The sequence below is a fragment of the Sinocyclocheilus grahami genome, unplaced genomic scaffold (genome assembly GCF_001515645.1).
Source record: "Sinocyclocheilus grahami isolate Dianchi unplaced genomic scaffold, SAMN03320097.WGS_v1.1 scaffold7.1, whole genome shotgun sequence".
Classification (NCBI taxonomy): Eukaryota; Metazoa; Chordata; class Actinopteri; order Cypriniformes; family Cyprinidae; genus Sinocyclocheilus; species Sinocyclocheilus grahami.
This window is the reverse complement of record NW_015505186.1, coordinates 771,624-796,680: the sequence shown is the minus strand read 5'-3', so window position 1 is coordinate 796,680 and position 25,057 is coordinate 771,624. Positions and strand designations below refer to the sequence as shown.

General features: G+C 36.3%; 1 protein-coding gene across 9 annotated transcripts in view; it reads right to left on the bottom strand.

Moving 5' to 3' along the window:
* Positions 1–16,497, bottom strand: part of LOC107588613 (neurotrimin-like) — a 107,688-nt gene extending 91,191 nt beyond the window's left edge. For all 9 annotated transcript variants that reach the window (XM_016276830.1, XM_016276839.1, XM_016276771.1 and 6 more), the window contains exon 1: positions 15,892–16,497. In XM_016276830.1, coding sequence (XP_016132316.1) covers positions 15,892–16,070 — 179 coding nt within the window. In that variant the 5' untranslated portion in view covers positions 16,071–16,497. The remainder of the gene's footprint in view (positions 1–15,891) is intronic.
* Positions 16,498–25,057: the final 8,560 nt, after the last annotated feature.

Sequence of the window (25,057 nt, the reverse complement as noted above, 5' to 3'; positions counted from 1 at the left end):
ACAGAACTGATTAAAGACAGTGACAGACAGCACTCAGTCAATTCACTAATTTTAACTAAATATCAGAGTATTTGACAGATACAGTAGAAACATTATGTGTGGTTTTGTATTAAATATTGTTTTGTATTAAATAATGACCCAGATCGTGAAATACATTTATTAGCCTTAGAGTAAGGGAAGCACAACTCGGGAAATGAGAGCATCCAAGGAGCATGTGAATGCTATGTATATTTATTTAAAATATTTTTAATGTTATCCATCATTTTTTTTGTGGCTCTTCTTTTTTTAAGTATCGGTTCAGGCACCGTTTAGGCATTTTTCATGTTTGGGGTAAGTACGATTTTTTTTAATGCGCAATGTCTCTTATATCTGTCTCAATAGCTTTCAATCCTGAGATGGCAAAGCTGAATTTTCTGTCTTCAGTGTCATATGATCCTTCAGAAATCATTCTTATATGCTGATTTGGTGCTCAAGGAACTATTATTATTAATAATATTATTATCATTATTGAAAGTTCAATAAAGCCGCATTTATTCAAAATCTATTTTTTTATCATTTCATCAATGTTTTTACTGTTACTTATGATCAATTTAATGCAACCTTGTTAAATAAAAGCATTTATTTCTGTAAATATGCCCCTTGCAAAATCCAACAACAGCCTTGTTTTATAATATTCAAACTTTCAATTACATAACAAAAATAAATCAGCTGCAGGTGACATGCAGCTCAGTATGCATAAACACTCTGATTGGCCAGGATCATTATAATGTTAATGTTAGGTTATGTTACTCAGAGATGCACTCATGAACGAAAAGCTGCATGCACAAGTTCCTTGGGTTTTTTGATTACCGCATTATTAGTGCATGATGAAAATGCAGGGGGAGGCATGTGAGGTCTCTCTCTTTGAGTCCTTGCTGATTAAAAGAGCACAGAGAGCTTCACCTCAGAACTGCAGCATAGACAGAGAGTTCTGTCTCTCGAACCCTGAGGGCTTCTATGATGTGGAAATTCAAGATTGATTCTAAGTCGTGTGAACTCCCACTCCTCTGTTTCCAGGACACTTGAAAGTGTGAAGCTCCAATTTGTTGAGAAAAGCCATGGGGTTCTGTTTGAATACAGCGTGGAGTTCCTCTCTCAGGTGCGTCTGCATAAGAAAGTCATGCGAGGCGTCAAAAAATAGTGCTTCATAACAGTCTTTGGAACATTCTTACTAGGCTTTGAGATTCTTGGTTCTGCAGCAAAAGAAAAAAAAACTTTTTTCCCCCTCACCCATCTCTCGTCAAAAGACAGCAGTGGCTTGAAAGTTAAAGGAGGTCACAGCAGCCTGTCATAACTCTCATTTAAAGTGCTGGATGGGTGAACAGAGTAGAATTGCAGCTACTGCGAGGGGTAAAGAGACTGACTGACGGGACACAGAAGATCAGTCCTTCTCAGGGTTGATGTACAATCTTGCCATCAACACAAAATCAATAGTCTATCATTCTACATGTTCAGCGATTCAGAATTAATTATAGCAGCTCAGAAGCTCATGCCAAGAAACTACAAAATCAGGTGTTCGTCCACAGATCTATTTTCGTTGAGTTTATTTTTTGGCCGTGTGCCACTCTATTATTGAGAGAGGAGTACAGAGTAGGCAGGAAATGATAAGGATAGAGAAGGGGAATGGGAACATAAAACATTACAAGGCAGATTTTAACTTGCACTGCCCCTTTCAGCACTGAAGCTCAGTGTGTTAACTATTAAACCACGGCTCCAACATCAGCTCTGTTTTAAAGGTAAAATGTATATATGATGTAACTATTTTCTAAGCATGTTTGGGTATAAAAAGCATCACATCTATAAAAAAGACATCACATCTGCTCCATAACTCAATAGCTGACATGAATTTTCAGACAGTGACAGCAATACATTATATATTTCCTTAAAAACTATGTTAAACAGCATTTTATCTCATTTTTATAATTATTACACATGCAATTTGATGACATAATATTAACTGGGAGACTACACTGATTAGATGTACTTAAAAAAAGCAAAAAATTATGTACAGTGACGTTATCTAAAACTATACACTTTTACTTACACATTCATATAAATGTTAGCATAAATTCAAATGCAAAATCCATTCATATACTTGATTACATATATGTGATGCGATCTGGGAAAACCCGTCGGATGACATGCTGGGGTGTTTTCAGGAAATTCGAAAAACAGGTCGAATGCCAATTTTTTGTCAAAATTAGGTTTTCATTCAGTTATTATTCTATAACAACTTGTCTATCATCACTGAAAATATCTTGGCAAAATTCACTTGTTTAGTGCCCTAAAAGATGTTATAATGGACTATTTCACATCCACAGATGAAGGATCGAATGATGAAGTTACTAAAGAGGAGGCGTCTGATGACAGTCTGTTATATATAGGGATGCAACGATACCATTTTTTCAGAACCAATCTGATACCAAAAATTCTGAAATTTCTATACTTCTGTAGGTTGACCTGATCAGCACTCTTGTGTGTTAAACACAATCTGCTAAATATAGACAACTTAATTTTAATGAAAAATAACAAATGAAAAAATATATAATCATAATATATGACAAAAAATACTATAAACTAGGTTAGTGGATAATTCAGCAGCAAAACTTATTCTAGAAAATCATGGGTGCAAAATTATTTGATAAAAACAAACTAAACTAAACATTTAGTGAAACAACATTATTTAGTGGGGAACAAACAGAAGTTAATAAGTGTAGGACTAAATCTGGTCAAATGTTACACATTGCTCTTTGTATTGTTGTCAAATACATTGATATAAATGTAAATATCGCAATATGCATATCGCAATGGCATGCGATATATGAATCATTTTAATAATAGGCTACTTAAATCAAAACGTTGCAAAAGGTCAAAGTTTTAGTTCGACGCATATAGCAGAGAATAGAGAATCAGTTATGTTTTAAATGAATGTAAACAGCTGAGAAAGAAATCGGATGTGTATCTTTATACTGGATCCGTGCAGTCGGATTTAAAGGGACAGCAGCCTATAAATACGTGCTGCTGAATATGTCACTAATTTTAATCAAACAACAAAACAGCTATAACAAAGATTAATCTAAACTTAATTCATACAGTGAACACTATGCAGTGTTATTTTACACTTAATTATTACATTTCTGTACCTGAATACTACTGTTTATTTTATCTTTGCTTGTAAATTGTGTATTTCTTTTTTTCCTTTTTCTTTCTTTTTTTTTTACTCACTGTTCACTTGCCTTTAATCATGTTTGAACTTTCTCAGACTATAGTTTTTGCTGTGTTATATGAAGAAGTACTTCAAGTGTATGGAAAGCAAAGTCACAATGATATAAAATTAGTGTCATTCATTTTTTTGTTTGTATGTTCACATTGATGTTAAAATTACATTTTCAGATTTATGACATAACTTTTTATGTACTGCTAAAACACTGCTGATCACTTTCTGAAGTTGTAGTGATTCTTTCTTTTCCAAGAAAGAATGTGAAACTAATTGGTTATATGATTTTCATTTTTTAATATTTAAAAAATATAATTTAAATAGATTTTTCACACTTTAAGCAATATTGTATCGCATATCGAATATCGCATTTTTTTCCCAATATCGCACAGCCCAAACAAGTAGCCTAAATATATATATAAAATATATACTATAAAATTAAAAAACATTTCTTTTAAATGCATAGCACAGTAATGAAGGCAGCAACACAGCAACATATGATAGATAGAACAGAACAAAAAAGACTATTGATCATCTTTTATTGCGCAAAAGTATAATACGAAAAGGTATGTTTCCAATACAGAGCAGCATAAAGCGCTTATGCACATCCCGTGTGCAGAATGATGCGCTTGAAGCAACTCTAGGACCTTGGTTTCCAAATGAAATACAAAACTTGCTCTCATCTGAAAAGAGGACTTTGGACCACTGGGCAACAGTCCAGTTCTTCTTCTCCTTAGCCCAGGTAAGACGCCTCTGACGTTGTTTGTGGTTCAGGAGTGGCTTAACAAGAGGAATACGACAACTGTAGCCAAATTCCTTGACACGTCTGTGTGTGGTGGCTCTTGATGCCTTGACCCCAGCCTCAGTCCATTCCTTGTGAAGTTCACTCAAATTCTTGAATTGATTTTGCTTGACAATCCTCATAAGGCTGTGGTTCTCTCGGTTGGTTGTGCATCTTTTTCTTTCACACTTTTTCCTTCCACTCAACTTTCTTTTAACATGCTTGGATACAGCACTCTGTGAACAGCCCGCTTCTTTGGCAATGAATGTTTGTGGCTCCTTGTGAAGGGTGTCAATGATTGTCTTCTGGACAACTGTCAGATCAGCAGTCTTCCCCATGATTGTGTAGCCTAGTGAACCAAACTGAGAGACCATTTTGAAGGCTCAGGAAACCTTTGCAGGTGTTTTGAGTTGATTAGCTGATTGGCATGTCACCATATTCTAATTTGTTGAGATAGTGAATTGGTGGGTTTTTGTTAAATGCGAGCCAAAATCATCACAATTAAAAGAACCAAAGACTTAAACTACTTCAGTCTGTGTGCATTGAAATTATTTAATACACGAGTTTCACAATTTGAGTTGAATTACTGAAATAAATTAACTTTTCCACGACATTCTAATTTATTGTGATGCACCTGTATTATATCTGTGCAATATTTTATTGAGCCTTTTCTTTTAACAGTTTTAAATCTCAGTTATTGTGCGCTCTTGAAGAGAGTTTCATCGTTTTGACTGTAGCAAAGACTATAGAATACCCAAGACGTGTCACTCGTATTGTTTTGAATGAGGAAAAATGCAATGCTTAATATGGCCGCTCAATTGCAGGAAACCCCACCTTCTGAGTAAAAGAGCTAATCGCTAATCAGTAAAGTCATCGCGTCACTGCAGCTGCCGTTAGAAGTCCCGGTTGCTATAGAAACAGTCAGCGTTCTGAGATGCGCGCTTAGGACTGCGCATGCACACTGGCTGATCTAGCCTTAAAAATAAGCTTTTTATAATGCTATTTGAGCAAAAGAAACAACATTTATGACACAGTTGTTGTCAGATTTCATTGGTGATTTCAAATATGAAATTTAATTGTAAGCTTAGTGAACAGTTTTGGGAGAATTTGATGTTTCCCCATACAAAGAGATAGGAGCTGCACTCGCATGCCCGACAGGCATTTCAAAGATGGCCGCCGAGTGACATGACTTGCCTTAAAGGGACTTTGACTGTAGTAACCGAACGTGCCACAGTTTGAATGCTGAATGGAGGATGACAGACAGATGCAGCGGAGAGAAGAGTTTATGTGAACTTGACTTAAATATTCATCTATACTTCACATTACACTATGGAACGGCTTCAAAACACTTGAAATGTAGTGCACGAAAATGTTATGGTGCGTTATAATGTTTTTGTGCCTTTCGTGGGGCTTAACAATAACACAGAATAATATACGGCCTATATCGGATTTGGATCTGTCTTGTCTGACCGATACCCGATCCAACAGAAAATGGCAGTATCGGAGCCGATACCGATACTGAGTATCGGATCAATGCATCCCTAGTTATATGCACAGGTGCACAAACAGTTGCACTGCGCTCGCTTTTCTAAATGTAAACTACAACCCCAACATACAAGGGGTGATCAAAAGTTCAGAGACTATGCCCATGATAAACAATGGAAAACTGTCCTCTTCAGGGTAACGTTAGTCTGTTTGTGTAATGATGCAATATAGCACTTCTGACAGACAGCCCTCTTTCTTAAAGAACCCCCAGCACCATTTTCATATCACTATGCATTACTTTCATTTAGTTCAAATAGTGACAGCATGAACTAAAACTACAAGTTTAGAACACAAAACTACAAGTTACAACCCCGAACTGTGTCTGGTTATGTATTAAGTCCAGAGTAGAACAGGAGAAGAATTGGAGAGCCTGCACGCATTAATCTGTAATTTTTTATGAACAGATATATACACTTAATTTTCAAATGTTTGCAAGTGTTCTGTGTTCATTGGAGTCATTTTGTATCTTTTACATCATGTACAGTGACTAAAATAAGTATTTTACCACAGTAAATTGACGATTATTTGTGATACTTGACTGTTGTGTTTCTATTTTCATTGCCTCACTTTAAACCTGTTTTTCTCAAAATTCCATTCCTGAAAATCATAGCTATCAGCCAAATTCAGATAACCATAACTTTTGTTACATTTTGGAAAGTTTTGGTAAAGGCTTGAACCCAGCTTTCATATGGTATCAAAATTTCACCATGTGGTGGGTTTTCCTAAATCACATCACATATGATCATCATCGTCCATAAAATGCATTGCTGTTCTGTTGTAAGTAATCTTAAAGATTCCTAAATGCATCTACTTTCTGGAAGGCCAAATAAAGTGCTTTTGCTTTCGCCTAGAAACACACAGCGTCTCTCTGACATGGCTGCTTCAACACTAACTGCAGTTACTGAAACCACGCCGCCTTTCTTTGCATGAACATTTGGGCGGCATTATGCAAATATTTTCACATAGTGAGGTAGATATGTGGGGGCGTGTTAGAACGAGCCGTTTTAGGGGGGCGTGGCAGAGTCATAACTTTGATAAAGAATATCTCTTTGGTTTTGAGACTTTAATCTTTGCAACTTCAGGGATCTTATCTATGCACAATCAGCTTGTAACACTCTAAAGAGAAAGAAAAACTTGAAATCGCATCATATGACCCCTTTAAGTATACAATTAAGGGAAAAATTAATTAAGGTGAGGATCATACTTGACGTTGCTACTATGCTCATTCTTCTAAATCCATAAAAAGTCAAGATCCATATTGAAGGTACATCAAGTAGCACAACAAGAAATGTAGCTTTAGTTACAGCACTCAATGAACGTCAAAATGATTGTGCCATCACTGATATTCCTCTCTGGGCAGGACTAAAGGCCCCCCGGAGTAGGTAATTTTCCAAAATAATTTTTACAGAATAGCGCTTTTGCATGACCTAAGAAAAAAGATGTCCCTTGACAATTTTGGTGCAAAGCAGAATGCAAGTCCGGGTGACATAATATGTATTAAAAACCCTCTTCATCTCTTATAAGACAGATTGTGAACATCTTGCCGCTTTAATGACAGACCCTCCCGAGAGAAATAAACAAGAGACGTAAATTCTTCTTGCAAACTGTTTCACTTTGTGCAACAGACCCAGTCCCATCAGCGGACTAAAAATACCCGGGCCTCAGGAGTCTTTTTATTCAAGCAAATGAAGGGAAGCAAATGATGATGGTCTATATCTATACATAACATTGATTATGCATGTAATAGATGAGTACAAGGGAGTGAGTGATTGACCGTTCAATCACAACCCTGAACAGAAAAACATAGCTCTTTAATGGCTAATGAACTCTGTCCTAAGCTGAAAAAAAGAGTCTTAGTTTTCGTATAAAATCTGGCATGCAATCAAATGCTTAGTGAGAGAAATTAGCCCTGTACCCTTGTTACCAGGCACTCCTTACCTTCATTTGCAGGTTTTTGTGATCACACTGTTATGTGTTTGGATGTGTTTTGTGTGTGTTTATGCTTGTGCAGTCTTGATTTTGTTAACCTTGCTCTGCAGAGGCGGAGTTTAGACCTTTAAGCACCTAATTCAGTGAAACCGGTCTCCCACCTCTAAAGTCTTTGGCTTTATGCCCAGAGCAACGCCTCCCCACAGGCGCTCAGCGCCACACACCTGCACTAGTCAGCCCTGAACCGCTCGCCACAGTGACGCAATCTGGCAGGAAAAAAGTGACATGCTGAAAAGCTGAATCCTACATCTCTCTCCCACTAGCACCAGCTCTGGGGATGCAGGTATCAACCGCTTAGTTCTGGGCCTTGGTGATAAAGTAGACTGTAAACAGCATTCAGGAATTTCTAATAGGTGTGCGTGGGCAAAATATCAAGTCTAAGGAGTGTGTTTTGCTGCGGGGATGCATTTTAAGAATGAAGTGAAGTGCTGGCAACCTGTGCTAGGTAACACTGTCTGTTTGTTGTTGTTCAAGGATCTGAATAATTACAGTAAAGCTTTGGTTGTTTTGAAATGGTTCTAAAATGAGCTTGATGTATGTTATTGTTTCTGTTGAATAAACCAAGAGGATAAAAGACATCCAGAGATTCAATCTTGAGAAAAAATCTTGTAAAGGAATCTTATATGTCTGGGGTTTTTAAACTTTTTGACTCCTAAAAGAACCCAGAATATGATGAAACCTTCCTTAAAAACAAATGCAGCAACATATTTTGAATGTATACAAACTCATGTAAACTATAAGAGAAAAATATTAAGTGTGACAATATATAAATTATAAAACTGGATTTTAAATTGTCATTGCACTGAATCCAAAACAAGTGATTACATTTGTATTTGGAAAATATAAACTTAATTTGACAGCATATCCTTTTCTGCTATCAGAGTCATTTTACATGCATTAACCTGAAGAGTAAACTTCAGTAAATGTTAAATTTGTATTTAATTCTTTACATATAAACTTAAGTTGATATCATTTTTTACCCACTATTAAAAGTAATTTTAGATGTACAAACCTGTTTTCTCTGAACTCTTCCACAGACCCTCTATCACCCCCTGAAGGGCACTGGACTCTATTTTGAAAGTACCTGATAATGCAGTGACAAGCAACCTCAAAATAAATACAACAGCATACATATTTCATATTTCTTCTAAGTATTGGTCAATAGGGGTTGGTCAGTGACAAAGCAGCATGACCAGCAGTCAATATAATGCCAATATATTGAGTACAAGTTAAGACAGCAAATTGCTGAGGGTTGTACTCCAAATATGACCACAATTAAGCACAAATTATAGAAGAACTGTTCAGCAGCATCATATGATTTTTAGACTGAGAACTGATGTATGCTTTAAAACATCCACTATTTGGTGAAAAACAAAAAAGCCTTTGTAGTTTTGAGGTTACATAACTTGGCACACTTTGACTTCACAAGTGGCCCATCTATGCTCTCAAAGGCAAGTAATGGATATCGAAAACATGCAATTTCTCCAAAATCACAATTCCACTTTCGTGGTCAGGAAATGAATCATCTAGGCCAAATTTATCGAGAGAAAGCCAAAGCAAAAGATGATGGAGACTTTTTTGTAGAGGACACTTTCTGTGATTTTAGGTTTCAAAGAAAAACAGGAAAAACCAAGGCTAAGTGTGATTACATCCGCAGTGTTTTTCTGCCTTGTTTTTGTTTTTCCTTCTCTCACTCTCTGTCCTCTGAAAGGTTAATGAGTCTGGTGAAAGGAAATGGTCTGAGAGACAGCAAGGTGTTGGACCATTTGGTGTGTGGCCAAGCCAAAGAGCCGCCACAATGTCATTATGCCCCGATGGCGGTTCAAACCAGAATGAGTGACAAACAGCTGTCGCTAATGCACTCGCTAACAGATGCGCCTAGTCTTTCATCCCCTTACTGGGGCAGGACGCAAGCTCCTTTCCGCCAAAAAATAAATCAAACTACAGTAGAGGTCCATTTCCACCATTGCAAATTAATTCCGAAATATCAAAACACTGATTAATCTCGGGTCTCTGAATCGTCTGGATGGTCATTCATTCTGACAGCACCCTGTGCTCCTGTCTGGCCCTGTGATGGTGGCTCAAATGATTAGGCTTTAATGAGAGACAAGAAAATGTTGATGTAAGGTAAAGGAAAGTGGAATTAGACAGATAATGTTGAGCAGCTCGCTGTGAAATCAAATTAGCGCCCTCTCAATCTTATCAGCAAGAAGCTTATTTTTTTTCCAAAGCAGCAGTCTATTCAAACCTCTGCCGTTTATTCTCTTCTCAGTCTCTGCTGCAGATATTCGCAATATATCTGATCGTTCAATACGGTTCAGTTAATAAAAGAGAACTTTGAGCTTTCTACAGGAATATGTGATTGCTAGATATCACAGCTGAGATTTGTGAGGAGAAGTAACGGGATGAGGTGAAGTTAAGCTGGTGCATAAAATCTAAAAATACTTTTTTTATGATGGATGATATACTACACTTCTGTCGAGCTTTCATTTAGGATCTGAAAAGATCCGAATAACATTGTGAAGAAGTCTTTATGGTACATATTACATGTACAGTAATATTTCAGAATTGGAAAAGTGATGGAATAAAAGCTTTTAGTGAAACATGAACTGAAAAATAAACTAGATATTAGCATTTTGTGAAGTTGCTATGTAGTGGTGATGGGCAACTTTCAGCAAGTTACATCAATACGGTTGCAACAAGTGACTCAATGAGTGAGTCATCGAGTCATTCATTCAACTGATTCACTGATTTGTTCTTATGTATTTTTTAATTTCTTTATTTTTTAGGTTACGTTTTTTTTCTCTCTGAACTTGCACCTGGAACATGAGAGCTGCTGCTTCAATTGCATTTTAAACTGTTTAGCAGGGATTCGGGCATTGTGTGATTTTTAGAGATTCATGTATATGGATCAAATGAAATGCTATCTTACCAAATTCACATTCGATTTACATTTAGTCTGATACAACGACTAAAGTCTCAAAACCAAAGAGATATTCTTTATCAAAGTTAAGACTCTTTTTGATGAAACAACAAAACACCCCCCCCCCCCCCCCCCCAAAAAAAAAAAAAAACATATACTGTCAGAGTCGTTTCCTTGTGGAAAGCGCTTGACCTGTAGCGTTATTCCCACACTAATATGCAAATGTAGTGAAAATTTCCAATCGTCAAGCACAAACTCCCAAACAATAGCAAAAATAGGTGTTGAATGTTTATCCCATCACAGTTAAAATTGCATTTACCTATCAAAATAATCAAAATATGATTGTCTGACCGAATAATGCACCCCTTATATCCACAAATCCACAGAGAGAGAAAGAATATTGGACTGATATGCAGGTTAAGCCTGGTGGACTCTTCAGAAATTGCAGGGATTTGCTTCTATCCACCAGCATTTGGGAGGCTGGTGATAACGACAGCTGATATATCAGGTGTCAACAACAACAGACAGACAAGTGACTGGAAAATATTATCACAGAAGACTCAGGAGCACTCCCTGCAAACATGAGAGCAGCATTCTCCAGGAACCGTCATGAGATGGTATGAATGTTTTCATGCTGTTTAACCACCTACTAAATTGCTGAGGTAAATCTCAGAGATGGTTTTAGTTCCACGTTGAGAGTGAAAATGCTGGGAGAGAGGAAATTGGCTGCTCTGAGTTTCAACAAGTAGCACAATGCCAGCGTACCAGCTCTCGGTGGTATTAACAAGGTATGAAAGCAGCACACCAATAAATCACAGGCTTTTCAGTCACCACAAGTGAAAAAGTGAGTGCTGTTTCCATCTAATACACTCTAAAACTACAGACCCAGGCGACTACATTTAAACACAAAGGTCCAGGATTAATTAAGCCTGATTCCTTAATATAAACCACTTATCTTACTCCTCAATCAGGGTTCTCGATGTTGGCTAGATGTATCAACTCTGCTTTAAAATAGCAAAGTGAGAAGAGGTTGGCAGCTGTGACCAGAGAGATAGAGCTAGGAAGTAGCATGTGGAAATCATTAAGTTCAACAAGTTTGGCTTGAGTTTTGATTGTTAGTTTATACCCTAGGTAGTTTTTTTTTCTTCTTCCATATGATACAGTTCATTTATTTTTTGCAACAAACAAAACAGGCCTTTTGTCAGGAAAGTTATTGTCATCCTAGTTCCTTTCCTAACAGATTTTCAAACATGGCAATCACAACACTCAGGGGAAAACAGGTTTTACTCTCTCCAAATCTGAAGCTAGGATTGCAAATCTCTCAATGCTTGCGAATTCATGGTTGCTTGTTTTGTATTCCTAATTAACATTTTCTTTTAATTGCTTAAACCATCCTAAATTCTTACTGACCTGTCATCTGTGACCTGTAGTTTCTTCTCGCAACCACATTTTCTCATCTGCACATTTGTTAATGAGCAGCTGTTGATTTTAATTGTTACTTTTCGTACTTCTGCTGCTCATCAATTTCACCTTTTAAACCATAACAGTCCTCCTCTTCGTCTTCCAGCCAATAAATTGCCATATCCCATAATCCTCTCCAGACAGTTCAGCACTTCAACGCCCACTCACTGCCCTCAAACTCCCTCAAATTTTGTCACATAATTCTGTAAGAGGGCTTTAATTTAGCCCATGCTGTTGAGGACTTACGCAATTAATCTTACTTTTAATGTAATGGCCTTGTTATGTTTTTGGCCAAAGAGTAATTGGAACGGCCAGATTTAGTTTTCTACTAATGTTCACCTGAGGGGGCGATATGACTGAAAACATCCCCTTGGGCGGTCAGGTATGATGACACCAATAACTGTAAACTGTGCAGCTGTCACAATGACTGGCAATGCATCAGTGAAACTGCTGCACCCATCGTACAATCTGAATGGAGGTTTATAACTTTGGCGGAATTTTAAATAAGCCAATATATTTGTGGACAGGTTTGATTTAACACTCAAATACAGGAAGCTGTAAGCATTTTTTGTATAGAAAATTACATTAAATAACCAAGATTTGTTCCAACTCACTGTAGAATGAACTGCCATATTACTAAAATCAAGTCTGAAATGTTTAGGGCATGATGACTGCATGAATCTAGTTTTTAAAGTAAAAAAATAGTATAATTAAATCCAACATAATAATTTTACTTTTTGAAATTCCAGACCCGTACTGCTTCTCAGTTTTAATACTTTTTCCCTAAAAATTGGATTGCAAATCTGATTTTTTAAATATATTTTTGAAACATAATTCTGTAAGAGGGCTTTAATTTAGCCCATGCTGTTGAGGACTTACGCAATTAATCTTACTTTTAATGTAATGGCCTTGTTATGTTTTTGGCCAAAGAGTAATTGGAACGGCCAGATTTAGTTTTCTACTAATGTTCACCTGAGGGGGCGATATGACTGAAAACATCCCCTTGGGCGGTCAGGTATGATGACACCAATAACTGTAAACTGTGCAGCTGTCACAATGACTGGCAATGCATCAGTGAAACTGCTGCACCCATCGTACAATCTGAATGGAGGTTTATAACTTTGGCGGAATTTTAAATAAGCCAATATATTTGTGGACAGGTTTGATTTAACACTCAAATACAGGAAGCTGTAAGCATGACTGCAGGAAACAACATTTTTTGTATAGAAAATTACATGAAATAACCAAGATTTGTTCCAACTCACTGTAGAATGAACTGCCATATTACTAAAATCAAGTCTGAAATGTTTAGGGCATGATGACTGCATGAATCTAGTTTTTAAAGTAAAAAAACAGTATAATTAAATCCAACATAATAATTTTACTTTTTGAAATTCCAGACCCGTACTGCTTCTCAGTTTTAATACTTTTTCCCTAAAAATTGGATTGCAAATCAGATTTTTTAAATATATTTTTGAACATGGCTTACACTGGCCTAAAACTCAAAATGCACAAATATAGTATAGCCTAAGTGACAACAAACCATGCTTGCATCTGTCAAAAGTTTGGTCATGCATGTCTTTACTACGTGCAACAGAGATTATCGTTGTTTTTAAAGATCCATACCTCAATGCATCTTTCCAATTTTATCATACACCCCCTCACTGGCTTAAAGGGTCCTTCGTTCATCTTCAGAACACAAATTAAGGTATTTTTGATGGAATCTGAGAGCTGTCTGACCCTGCATAGACAGCAACGCAACTAAAATGTTCCCAAGTCCAGAAACGTAGCAAGATCTGTAAAATAATTTTCAATTCAATTAAATTTGTGTTCCGAAGATGAACGAAGGTCTTACGGGTTTGAAACGACATGAGGGTGAGTAATTAATGACATAATTTTCATTTTTGGGTGAACTAACCCTTTAATGTTTAATATTCTAAGTAAACAGCAGACACTGTGAATTAAATACATTGTCAATCAGTCATCTCCACTAGCAAGTTTTTCTATCCCTGCACAGAGGTTAAGCTTTATTAAAATGGGTGTAATCCTGTTAGTCATGTGAATATCCTAAAGGTTACTAGTTCATGTTTCCCCGCATTAAGACAATATGAAGGTCCAAAACATTAGTCACCAAAATAACTAGCCCGGTTTTTTGTGTGCAATTTAATGTTTAATATTCTAAGTAAACAGCAGACACTGTGAATTAAATACATTGTCAATCAGTCTCCACTAGCAAGTTTTTCTATCCCTGCACAGAGGTTAAGCTTTATTAAAGTGGGTGTAATCCTGTTAGTCATGTGAATATCCTAAAGGTTACTAGTTCATGTTTCCCCGCATTAAGACAATATGAAGGTCCAAAACATTAGTCACCAAAATAACTAGCCACAAGCACCCAAACACATATGGCAGACATGTGTTTTTCTGTCATGTTTTGTTTTTTCTGTGGGGACTTTCCATTGAATTCTATCATTTTTTTCTATCACCCTAAACCAAACTCTTACAGAAAAGTTTCTAAATTTTTACACTTTCATTAAGACATTGTTTATTATGTTCATTAAGTTGCTTTCCTCACTAAAGTTGTTATCTATTCTCCACAATGTAGCTGAATTCAGGTTTTACTATCCCTGTGGAGACATTTGTTCCCCTCAGCATAGGCAAAACCTGACACACACATACTTTTCCTTAGTTATGTATATTTTTTTCCAATTGAGGACATGCCCAAAGGGAGGTTTTGTTACATTTACCACACTTTGGGGGACAATTTTATTCACAAACTATGGCTACTTACAAGCACACAGAACACAGTTAGCTAGTTAATAAAAGTTAAACACACAAACAGCTTAAAATAATTGTTTGTATGTGACCCTGGACCACAAAACCAGTCACAAGTCACACTGGTATATTTCTAGCAATAGCCAACAATACATTGTATGGGTCAAAATGATCGATTTATCTTTTATGCCAAGTAAAGATCATGTTCCATGAAGACATTTTGTAAATGTCCTACTGTAAATATATGAAATCTTAATTTTTGATTAGTAATATGCATTGCTGAGGACTACATTTGGACAACTTTAAAGGCGATTTTCTCAATATTTAGATTTTTTTGAAACCTCAGATTCCAGATTTTCAAATAGTTGTATCTCGGCCAAATATTGTCCAATCCTAACAAACCATACATCAATGGAAAGCTTATTTACACTTATGACTGGTTTTGTGGTCCAGGGTCACAAATAATAAAAAAAATAACTTTAAATAGACCTTTTAAATAACTTTAAATAGACAAACATAAAATGCAAAGTACTTAGGAACTACTGGGCCTCAAAGAAGGTAATGCATTACATTTGAAAACAGTACAAAATGTCCAGTTTTCTTATTCCACTGACAAGTCCAAATCTCTTGCATCCTTCCTACTCTTGGATGCTTTAGTAGATAATTTATTCTAATATTTTCTGCACTGTGCAAATGTTCACATCATTACATAATTAAACATTTGTTTCAATTGGATTTTCCACAAGAAAGGCATAATTTGATCAGTTTTCATATCCGTTTCAACTTAATGTTCTTCTTCAGTACGCTAATTAAATTCAAAGTGGCTTGAAAAATGCAATGAACTGCATGTTGTGACCACTTGAATTTAATTTTTAAAAAAAGTAGTGCAGCACTTATAAAATCTGTTTTCAATTACAGTGAGTTGAATCAGTTTACAGTTTGTGCACCAAAACTTACAGTATAAAGGAAAACACAAAGCACAGTAACAATTGCACTAATTTTGAAGCTAACTAAGCCATTTTACTCTGCAACATAAATCTTTAAAAAAAATCAGCTGACAAACGTCATGAACCGACACGCAAAACACTTGACAGTCCTGATGCTCTTTTCGCGCAGGACACAGCAACATGACAGCATGATAAACGCACAACCATCACCGCCTACCTGAGGAAGAGCGTCTCTCCTTGTCTGATGGTGATATTGTCCATCTGTTTGTTATCGGATTGGGATTCCCCCTGACTGCGGACAGGCAGACCTGCGGGGAGAAGGAACAACAGTCTGAGACTCATCACCACACACCTCCTCCAGGACGCCGCGCAGCATCCATACACAACCATCTTCATTTGCGGAGTTCTCGGAGTGGAAATCCGTTCACAGTAGTCCAAAAGAGAAACGCGTTAGTTAGCCATTACAGTTCATCTGTTAATCCAGATTTCCTCCCCAGGTAGACAACAAAATCCCTCGCGTACTCAGTACAGAGCGCTTATCGATGACCGCGCCGTGCCGTCGCCATGGGAATGGGGGTAACATACAATAACGTATGAATGAAATGTACACTTTAGTGGTGCCCTCAATCTTTCTGCTTCCTTAGGTCATTTCATATTCGAACTCAAACTCCACCTTTTTCCCTCACTGACACGCTGTCTCAAACTTTAAGAAGTGACGGTAAGAGAGCCGAGAGCGAATGAACCTGCCAAAATGTCATTCCAGCTGCGCGTGAATGGATATGGAGGGTGTTTGTGGTTCCTCAGTGCAGTACAGTGTGAGTATACACAGTCTTCTAAAAAAAAAAAAAAGGTCTCCCTCCAGTGGGACCGTTGCTCGGTTTTCTTTTAGAGCCTCCTTACCGCGGAATAGAGACTTGGAGTTGGATAAAGCGCAAATCAGCGGCTGTTGTATGGAGTAATGCAATTGCGTGAGCGACATTCATTGATTGCCTTGTGGTTTGCAGCCTCTGCCATTCAACACGACTGTTCAAGAAGCACTCGAGAGAGAAAATTGAGCTTTGTTGCACAAAATCACAAATCAAATAACCCATATTTTTGAGAACCGAAAAGAATGATGTCTAGACAGAGATGACAGGAAAATTGAAGTACAAAATTAAGGCGTCGCGCACCTTTTTAAGAGATTGTTTTGAAAATCCAAACTGAATGACATACCTACCCACATAACTTCTGTGTTATTTTAAGGTTAAGATGATTCATACGTGTTCTAATGGTTAACATGCTATTTAAACTACTTGTAAATTATTCTAAGTATTTAATAATCAAAAATATCAAAAAGGAAAACCGTACAAAGCTATATATAAAAACAATATATACTGTATTTCAATATATAGCCATATGTGTGTGTGTGTTTATGCTACACTGTGGGGACCAGATGTCCCCACAAGGATAGTACAACCTGACATGATAGTAAACCTGATAGTAAAGCATGCAGTCCCCACAAGGGAAACATTATTAAAAATAGCCTAGTAAATGATGTTTATCTGAAAGTGGAACAATGCAAACAGGTTTTCTTTAAGGGGTAGAGGTTTAGGGTTAAGGCAGGGGTTTTCAACCTGTGGGTTTTCAACCCCAGGGGGGCACGAGCATCAGTTAATTCAGAGACGTTCCCTTGAGAATTTATGAATATGAGTTAACAAATTTGTAGCCATCCACTAGGGGGCAATCTGACTCCCACTGCTAGTCGACAGTTAGAGCAGAGTTGGCTCGAGTATCAGTCACGCTCAGTGTTGCCAAGTTTTCCCGCGGAATTCGGCTACTTTAACTCTTGCCACGTTTTGTAGTTTTGGGCTAGTTTTGAGTAGCAATTAGGTGGGCTTTGTTGTGAAAACCTGGCAACCCTGGTCACGCTTATTGACAGTGTAAGATGATTTACAATTAGCCGTGTCGGAAATCCAACCACGGATTGGCATGTTGTTATCTCAGAAACAGGCTCAGCCATCACATTGAATCAGGTAAACTGGTTATATATTTATGTTTCAGTATAATTACGCACACTATACCAGGGGCGGTTCTAAACCCTTTTTAGGTGGGCTTCAGCCCCCCTATCTGTCACCTTAGCCCCCCAAAACTATCTTAATGATCAGGCCAGTGCTGCTTCCTAGAGAAAGTTTTTCATTCTCACGTGTTTTAAGTCTTGACAGTTTAAACATGAAAGTAATTATACAATTAGATGCGCGAGTGAAATTAGACAAACTTGGGGGGGCGCATGTCCTAAAAGTTTGAAAACCCCTGGGTTAGGGGATAGAAAATATAATTTGGTCAGTATAAAAGTAATAGAAGTCTATGGAAAATCCCCACAATTCACAGAAACCTAACGTGTGTGTGTGTGTGTGTGTGTGTGTGTAGAAGAGAGAGAGAAATATTGCAATTTGAAATGACAATCTATTTGAACAGGCTATATATATTTCAATCATGACAATTCTCGGAAGATTTAACATGGTGATGGATATGACAATGTTAATGTATTTGGTCTTGGCGAAATAGATCTGCTACGCGGTGCTGCTGCTGCTGTTGGTTATTGCTGTAGTTGTAGATTATTGCTGCTGCTGCAAGCAAGTACAGGAACTTGTTACTGCCAATGCATATGGCGATACGGTGCCGTGAGTATTTAAGACACACTGCTGTTGCACAAATAGCATATAAAATAACCCGTAGCAGATCTATACAGGTGGAGCTGGGGAAGGTGGAGGGTTTCAGAGAAACTCTGAAAGCGCTCTGCAGGAATCTCTAGTGAAAGCTAGCCAGCCAAATAAATGCAAGGCAGTAAGTTCATTGGCTGCATATGCATCAGCATGAACCAATCAGCTTGTGCCAAGTCGTTTAACTCTCTGAATATCATCAGTTACATTAACAACCCGTCAGCCTGCGCCATCTATATATATATATATATATATATATATATATATATATATGTGTGTGTGTGTGTATGCATGTGTATATATATATATTCAAATAGATTCAGTCATTTCAAATTGCAATATTTCACAATATTACTGTTTAATTTTTTTTCTCTCCATCAAATAAATGCAGCCTTGGAGAGCATAAGAGAGTACTTTCAAATATATATTCAAATATATATTTTCCCTTCAATAATCATGCAACTTAATTTTACAATATAAATATTTTTTAGAAGTTGTCTCGAAGCATTTGAATTGACATAATGGTTCTGTACAAAATTAGATGTCCAGTATTTCATAAATGTTCTCAGACACCACCTGCTTCCACTTTCTACCATCAGCCATAAGTAATCAATTCACTCAAGACAGCAGCACTTATTTCATAACAAGCTTCACCTTCTGTAGAAGGATGTGAATGCCCAGAGAATTTTAAGAGGAGCAATTCAAGAAACACAACATTTTCTCTCTCTAGCCTCTCAGACAGACTCTCCCTCTCTGCAAATGTGCCAATGTGTCGTCACAGATCACTCTAGAGATCCAGAACTAATGTGACAGTGGCCTAAACAACTGCACGTAGTGGGTCTCTGAGCAGAAATGAGGGAATCACACAGAAGACTCTTCTTTCATAAAAATGTCCTACTAAGTGGTGAGTGAAGCAGACCGTCTACAGAAGCCCACATACACAGGGCATTTGTGGATGACTCATTTTTCTGCAATGGTCAAGGTTTGGTCAATTTATTTAGCAAAAGCATTGAACTGCCAAGTATTGCCTTCTATCTATCTATCTATCTATCTATCTATCTATCTATCTATCTATCTATCTATCTATCTATCTATCTATCTATCTATCTATCTATCTATCTGACTCAAGTATGTATCTTACAGACTAATTCACTCTGCGCTGCAGATGGTCTCCTTCTTCCTTTAAGATTTAAGTTTGCCCACCAGGGGCCTGTGATAATGAGGTCTCATTGCAGAACTTCAGAAAGATCATCAGTATGTAATTTTATCTGTGGCATGAGATGTTAATTTGTATTGGCTGATCCAAAGTAACTTGGTAAAATGTCACCATGCATAAATAAATTCGCAACCAATCATAAAATGTTGGAAATGCTTTATATATATATATATAATTTTTTTGTTTGTTTGTTTGTTTGTTTTGTTTTTTTTTCCCATTAAAAACTGGCACAAAAATTTAATAATTTATTCCTCCCCTTTAGATTTTCTTTGTGGTCTCAGACTTTTGGACCTAATATATCATTAAACTAAACCATGAAATATTATGAGTCTAACTATCACTGTAAGTATTTAAAATATTTCACCTGCATCTGTTGCTGACCAAATTAATTAATTTCAAAATAGATTCAATAGAGATCTATTTTTACAATTAGTACATCAGTGTACACATTGAGCAAAAAAAAAAAAATGTTTGAACTTTACATTTGACCGCTATTTCTGTGAGTCTTCTCATCTCAAAATAAAATCTAGCAACTATTTGTGGTTGCTGTCAAGAAGTGAAATATTTGTGTTTGGTATTTTGCTTTCATTTTCAATAGTGATTGTTATAGGTAGGTACATCCCTCACAGTGACTTTTATATCTGGATCATGATGGATTTAAATGAGCTTTGCTTTTGCCATCTTTGTTACACCTTTCAAGACTCTTTTTTTTTCTTCTCAAGGCTTTTTGTTTACCCCATAAGATTCAATAGGAATTCTAGATGACCACATGATTCTTCCTAAATTATTCTAATATGCTGACTTGGTTCTTAAGAAAGATTATTAATGTTGAAAACAGTTGCTTAATATTTTGTGGAAACTCTGATACCCCCTCCTCCCATTATTCTTGGATGAATATAAAGTTCAAAGAACAGCATTTATTCAAATAGACTTTTTTTGTAACATTCAACATGTCTTTCACTATTTACCAGTCTTTGAATTCTTGCTTATTAAAAGGTTTCATTTCAAACTTTTGAACATTAGAGTGTATACACCAAATATATATCATATATGTGAAAAATATTATTTTTTAAATATGATTATTTGCTATTTTTGGTAATGTAGAATGTGTGTCATTCCAAGTGCGGCACTATAATTATCTGAAGTCGTATGTGGGATTGAATTAACATATAATTATAGAAATATGCTAGAAATAAGCTTGAGTCCAACTTTGACCAGTACTGTACAAACAAACCTTGTTTATCAGTTCTGATGGAAAGCATGCATTTGGAAGTACTCCTCCACCTTTTGAGAAGGAGAAAACACCCAGATAAAAAAATACCACCGCCTGAAGGTTTTCTCAACAGGGAAATTTTGCCACTATAAGTTAAGACATCTGTATAAACTGAAGCTGTGAAACCTTACTCACTAAGACATCATAAGCTCTGCTAAACTCTGCCCTGCTGGCAATGTTGACTTTAGTGCATTGGCACGGCACTTCAATAACATTTGTGGGACGACAGCTCAATTCCCAGTTTGTGGGCTCCCAGCTGATTTGGTGCAATGCTGCTGGCTATGTAATATCGTGTCACTATGAGAACTCAGTTATATATCATAGAGGGCCTTTTGTAATTTTCAGTGTTTTGCTTTAGCCTGCTAAACAGAACCCACTTCAGCATTCAAAACACCTAGTTGATGATTGCCTGGGTTAAGAGTACTGCTGAAAAACTATAATCAAGTTGAAATGCTGCTCTGAGAGGGATAATATGTGTCCTCACGTATCTGTGAAAACAGTGTTTATGGCTTAAGTGAGAGCTCAAAGTGGCTTGCGACCGGAATGTAACGGTACACCTCCGAGTGCACGTCCACACACTCACGCTAGTGTGCTAAATCACTCTCTTTCTTCATCTAACACATAGTGACATGCTGGGATGAGTGATCGGGCAGATCTCTATACACAGGAACTGAAGAATCTGAGCTGAGAGAGATGAGGAAAAAGCTGGGAGCCGAGAGCAATTCGACTCTTTGGGGTGGAAGTGACCATTATTTTCCAATACAGAGATTGATGTCACTTGAACTCCTCTTTGTCTTACACTAGTAATGGTTTTCTGTCTCTGCTTTGCCGTTTAACAGCATTTTCTTCTAACTTGTCCTATATTGGAGTGTCATTGCAAAAGCTGGAACACTTTTGTCTTCAAAGGAAGAGAAACTGGAGGTTTTATTTTTACTGTTGTGATTTACTTCTATAACAGGGATGCTAATTAAAGCTACTATAGTAGCTACTATTATATTATATTATATTATATTATACAGTGCACAGCATAAACGAGTACACCCCCTCTAAAAACTTAAATTCAGCAATTACTCTTTACTTAGAAGACATGTTAGGGTTCTTTGAAGATGTAATGTTCCAACAAGCCTGCTTGATCAATTACCAAAGAAGAATGCCAAAATTGTTCAGCAAAATAAGATTTTCTTATCAAAGTGATACAATTTAGTGTTGCAAAAATGAGTACACCCTCCTGAAAGTTACTAAATAAAAAATAATTTTAAAAAGTGTATAGGTTTAAGGCTATTTTTGATCAACAAGTATATTGAACCAAAACTTTTAAAGACAAGTAATTTCCTGACAATTAACTTAACACTCTTGAGCTGCTGTAAGAGATTCTGTAGAGACGAGCTGAGCAACACTCCCCATTAAAGATCAGAGCATTTAAGGAGGTCGTCCTCCAGGAGTTAAACAGCACAGATGTGAAAATTTGTCATGAACTTGTACACTCAGTGCCAAGAAGGTTCAGAGCAGTATACTTTAAGTTCTGGAGGACATACTAAGTACTAGAATATTATACATTTTCTGAATTAAATCTAGGGTGTACTCATTTCTGCAATCCTTCATTTAAACAAAATTGGCTAATTTACTTATCTTACAGAAAATATTGGCATATATTTTGTTGTTTTTATTAAGTATATGTTTCAAATGTTTCAATTTTGCCATCTTTCCATGAATCATATTAATTATATTAGTGATCATTAAGAAAATACATATTTTATATTTATTCAAAGGGGGTGTACTCATTTATGCTGTGCACTGTATATTATATTATATTATATTATATTATATTATATTATATTATGATAGTACAAATGTGTGATATGACCTTTCAGAAAATGATTTTGCACTTAATATTTTGTGGAAACGGTGATACATTTTTTTCAGGATTCTTTGATGACTAGAAAGTTCAAAAGAACAGAATTTACTTTAAATTTATATTTTTTCCATCCATCCATCTATCCATCTATCGATCTATCTATCTGTCTATCTATCGATCTATCTATCTATCTATCTATCTATCTATCTATCTATCTATCTATCTATCTATCTATCTGACTATCTGACTATCTATCTAATCATCATACTTGCTGGCTGGCTGGATACATACATAAATAAATAAATAAAAAATAATAACAACATAGGCATGTTTTAGTATGTATCTTACATGTATGTTGCTCTTTATTAAAAATAAATACAATATTTAAAATTAAAAATAAATAAATACAAATATAATTATTGACTATTTTTGGTTTGTAAAATGTGTCATTCCAAGTGTGTTCATTTAATTTTACCTGAAGTCATTTCATAACCTATGCAGGATTTAATTAACATATAATTATAGAAATACTTTCAGTTTCTTTTATTAAGATCAGATCCCATGATAAAATATCATCAGCATCAGAATATGATGGTGCTCATCCAGCAAATTCAATAGATGTGTGGTAAAATCAGGTTACTGTAATTAAACCCCATCCGTTCTATTTTGTAACATGTCTGATTCTACACATTTCAACCTTTAAGATCAGACTACTGACTTGCACAAAGCATCAAATATTGTTCTGGCACAGATGCACTTTGCATGACAAACTACTCGCAGTGTGTAGTAATTATAGAAACATATGCATGGATGACAAAAAAACGATGTAATAAAAGACACAATGCCCTGACCGAGTCATAATGCTCTGGGGTTTAAATTCACAGCAGTCAAACTAGTAGTAGTATACTGTTATACTATAGATCTACACCAATGCAGCACTGGCAGTAATATTTTATGATTGTGCTGTAACAACGTACAGCCATAACAAGTCATTAAAGGGGTATTTTCAAGGACAAGTAAGTTTACTGTATGGATTGGAGAGTAAGACATAAGTGTTTACGTCAATAGCATATTTAGTTTTTATAGCCTGAGCAAAGGAGAGGACTGCAGTACAGGTAAGCAGGGACTGAGATAATTAGTGTAATTGTATGAGTATTCAAAGAAAGCACTTGCAGCTCTCTAAATCTCTCGTTCAGAACAGAGGTTGGGTTCATTAAAACAAATCCGCCTGAAATATTTTGAACTGGTTCATGCTCCAGTCAAATCCTGTTGTGAAACAGTGATAAAAGAATTGTGTGTATCGCTACATCTTTATTAAAGTCTAAGAGGCAGGGGGGAAGTTTACTAGCGGGTATTATGAAAAATAAAATCAGATAAATGGGAATTATAAGCGCAGAGACGCATTTGTATGATAATTTACCTATACTTTGAAGAGGCGCAGACTTGCAGAAAATGACTCAAGAGTATTAGAAAATAAAAAGTGCACCTTTCTTCATTCTTTTTTTTCTATAAAAATAATGGTAACACTTTAGTATAGGGACCAATTCTCACTATTAACAAGTTGCTTATTAGCATGCTAATTATTAATATAGTGGCTGTTTATTAGTAGGCTACTTATAAAGCACAAATTCTGCACGGCCATATTCTACATCAAAATAAAATAAAATATTAATACTTATTTAAAATAAAATAAATAAAAATAAATCCCTAGACTCTAGCCCTTTGCATTAATGAATCACCAAAAATGATTTTACAAAGTATTTTTAAAGTGGACATCACACATCAAAGAGTAATATCAGATCAGGTCTGTAACCAATGCATAAATGTTTGCCTTGCTCAGTGATAGAGGATGTGCTGCTGTTGTACACCTGTGAAACCTTCAAAAGTAATTCATGTTTTATACATCAAACCAGCTTTTGGCTGCTTTCATCTGTGGTGGTCTTATGAAACAGAGCATTCCATTTGCATAACATTCCAAAAGGTGTATTGCAAACCAGTTGGCAGAGATGATTTCCAAAATACCTCAAAGCATCGGTTCTGCTTGAAACAGAGGCTGTGAAAGAGTATTTGTTCTTGAAAGTCGTCTCTCAAGCATTGACGTTTAAGAGAGATAGCGCTCATTACACACAGCACAGACATTTTGCAGCAATTACTCTTATCTTGTGTCAACACATCTCACAAACAGAACCCCCTTGAAGAATTTTGCGAATCAAGACACTTCTCATTTTCCGTTGACTGGTTTAAATTCAGAGACTAAATTACCGGGAATAACTCTACACCACAGAGCCATCTGGCTTTCCGCGCAGCCATATTTAATTTACGAGCACAGATTAGCCAATC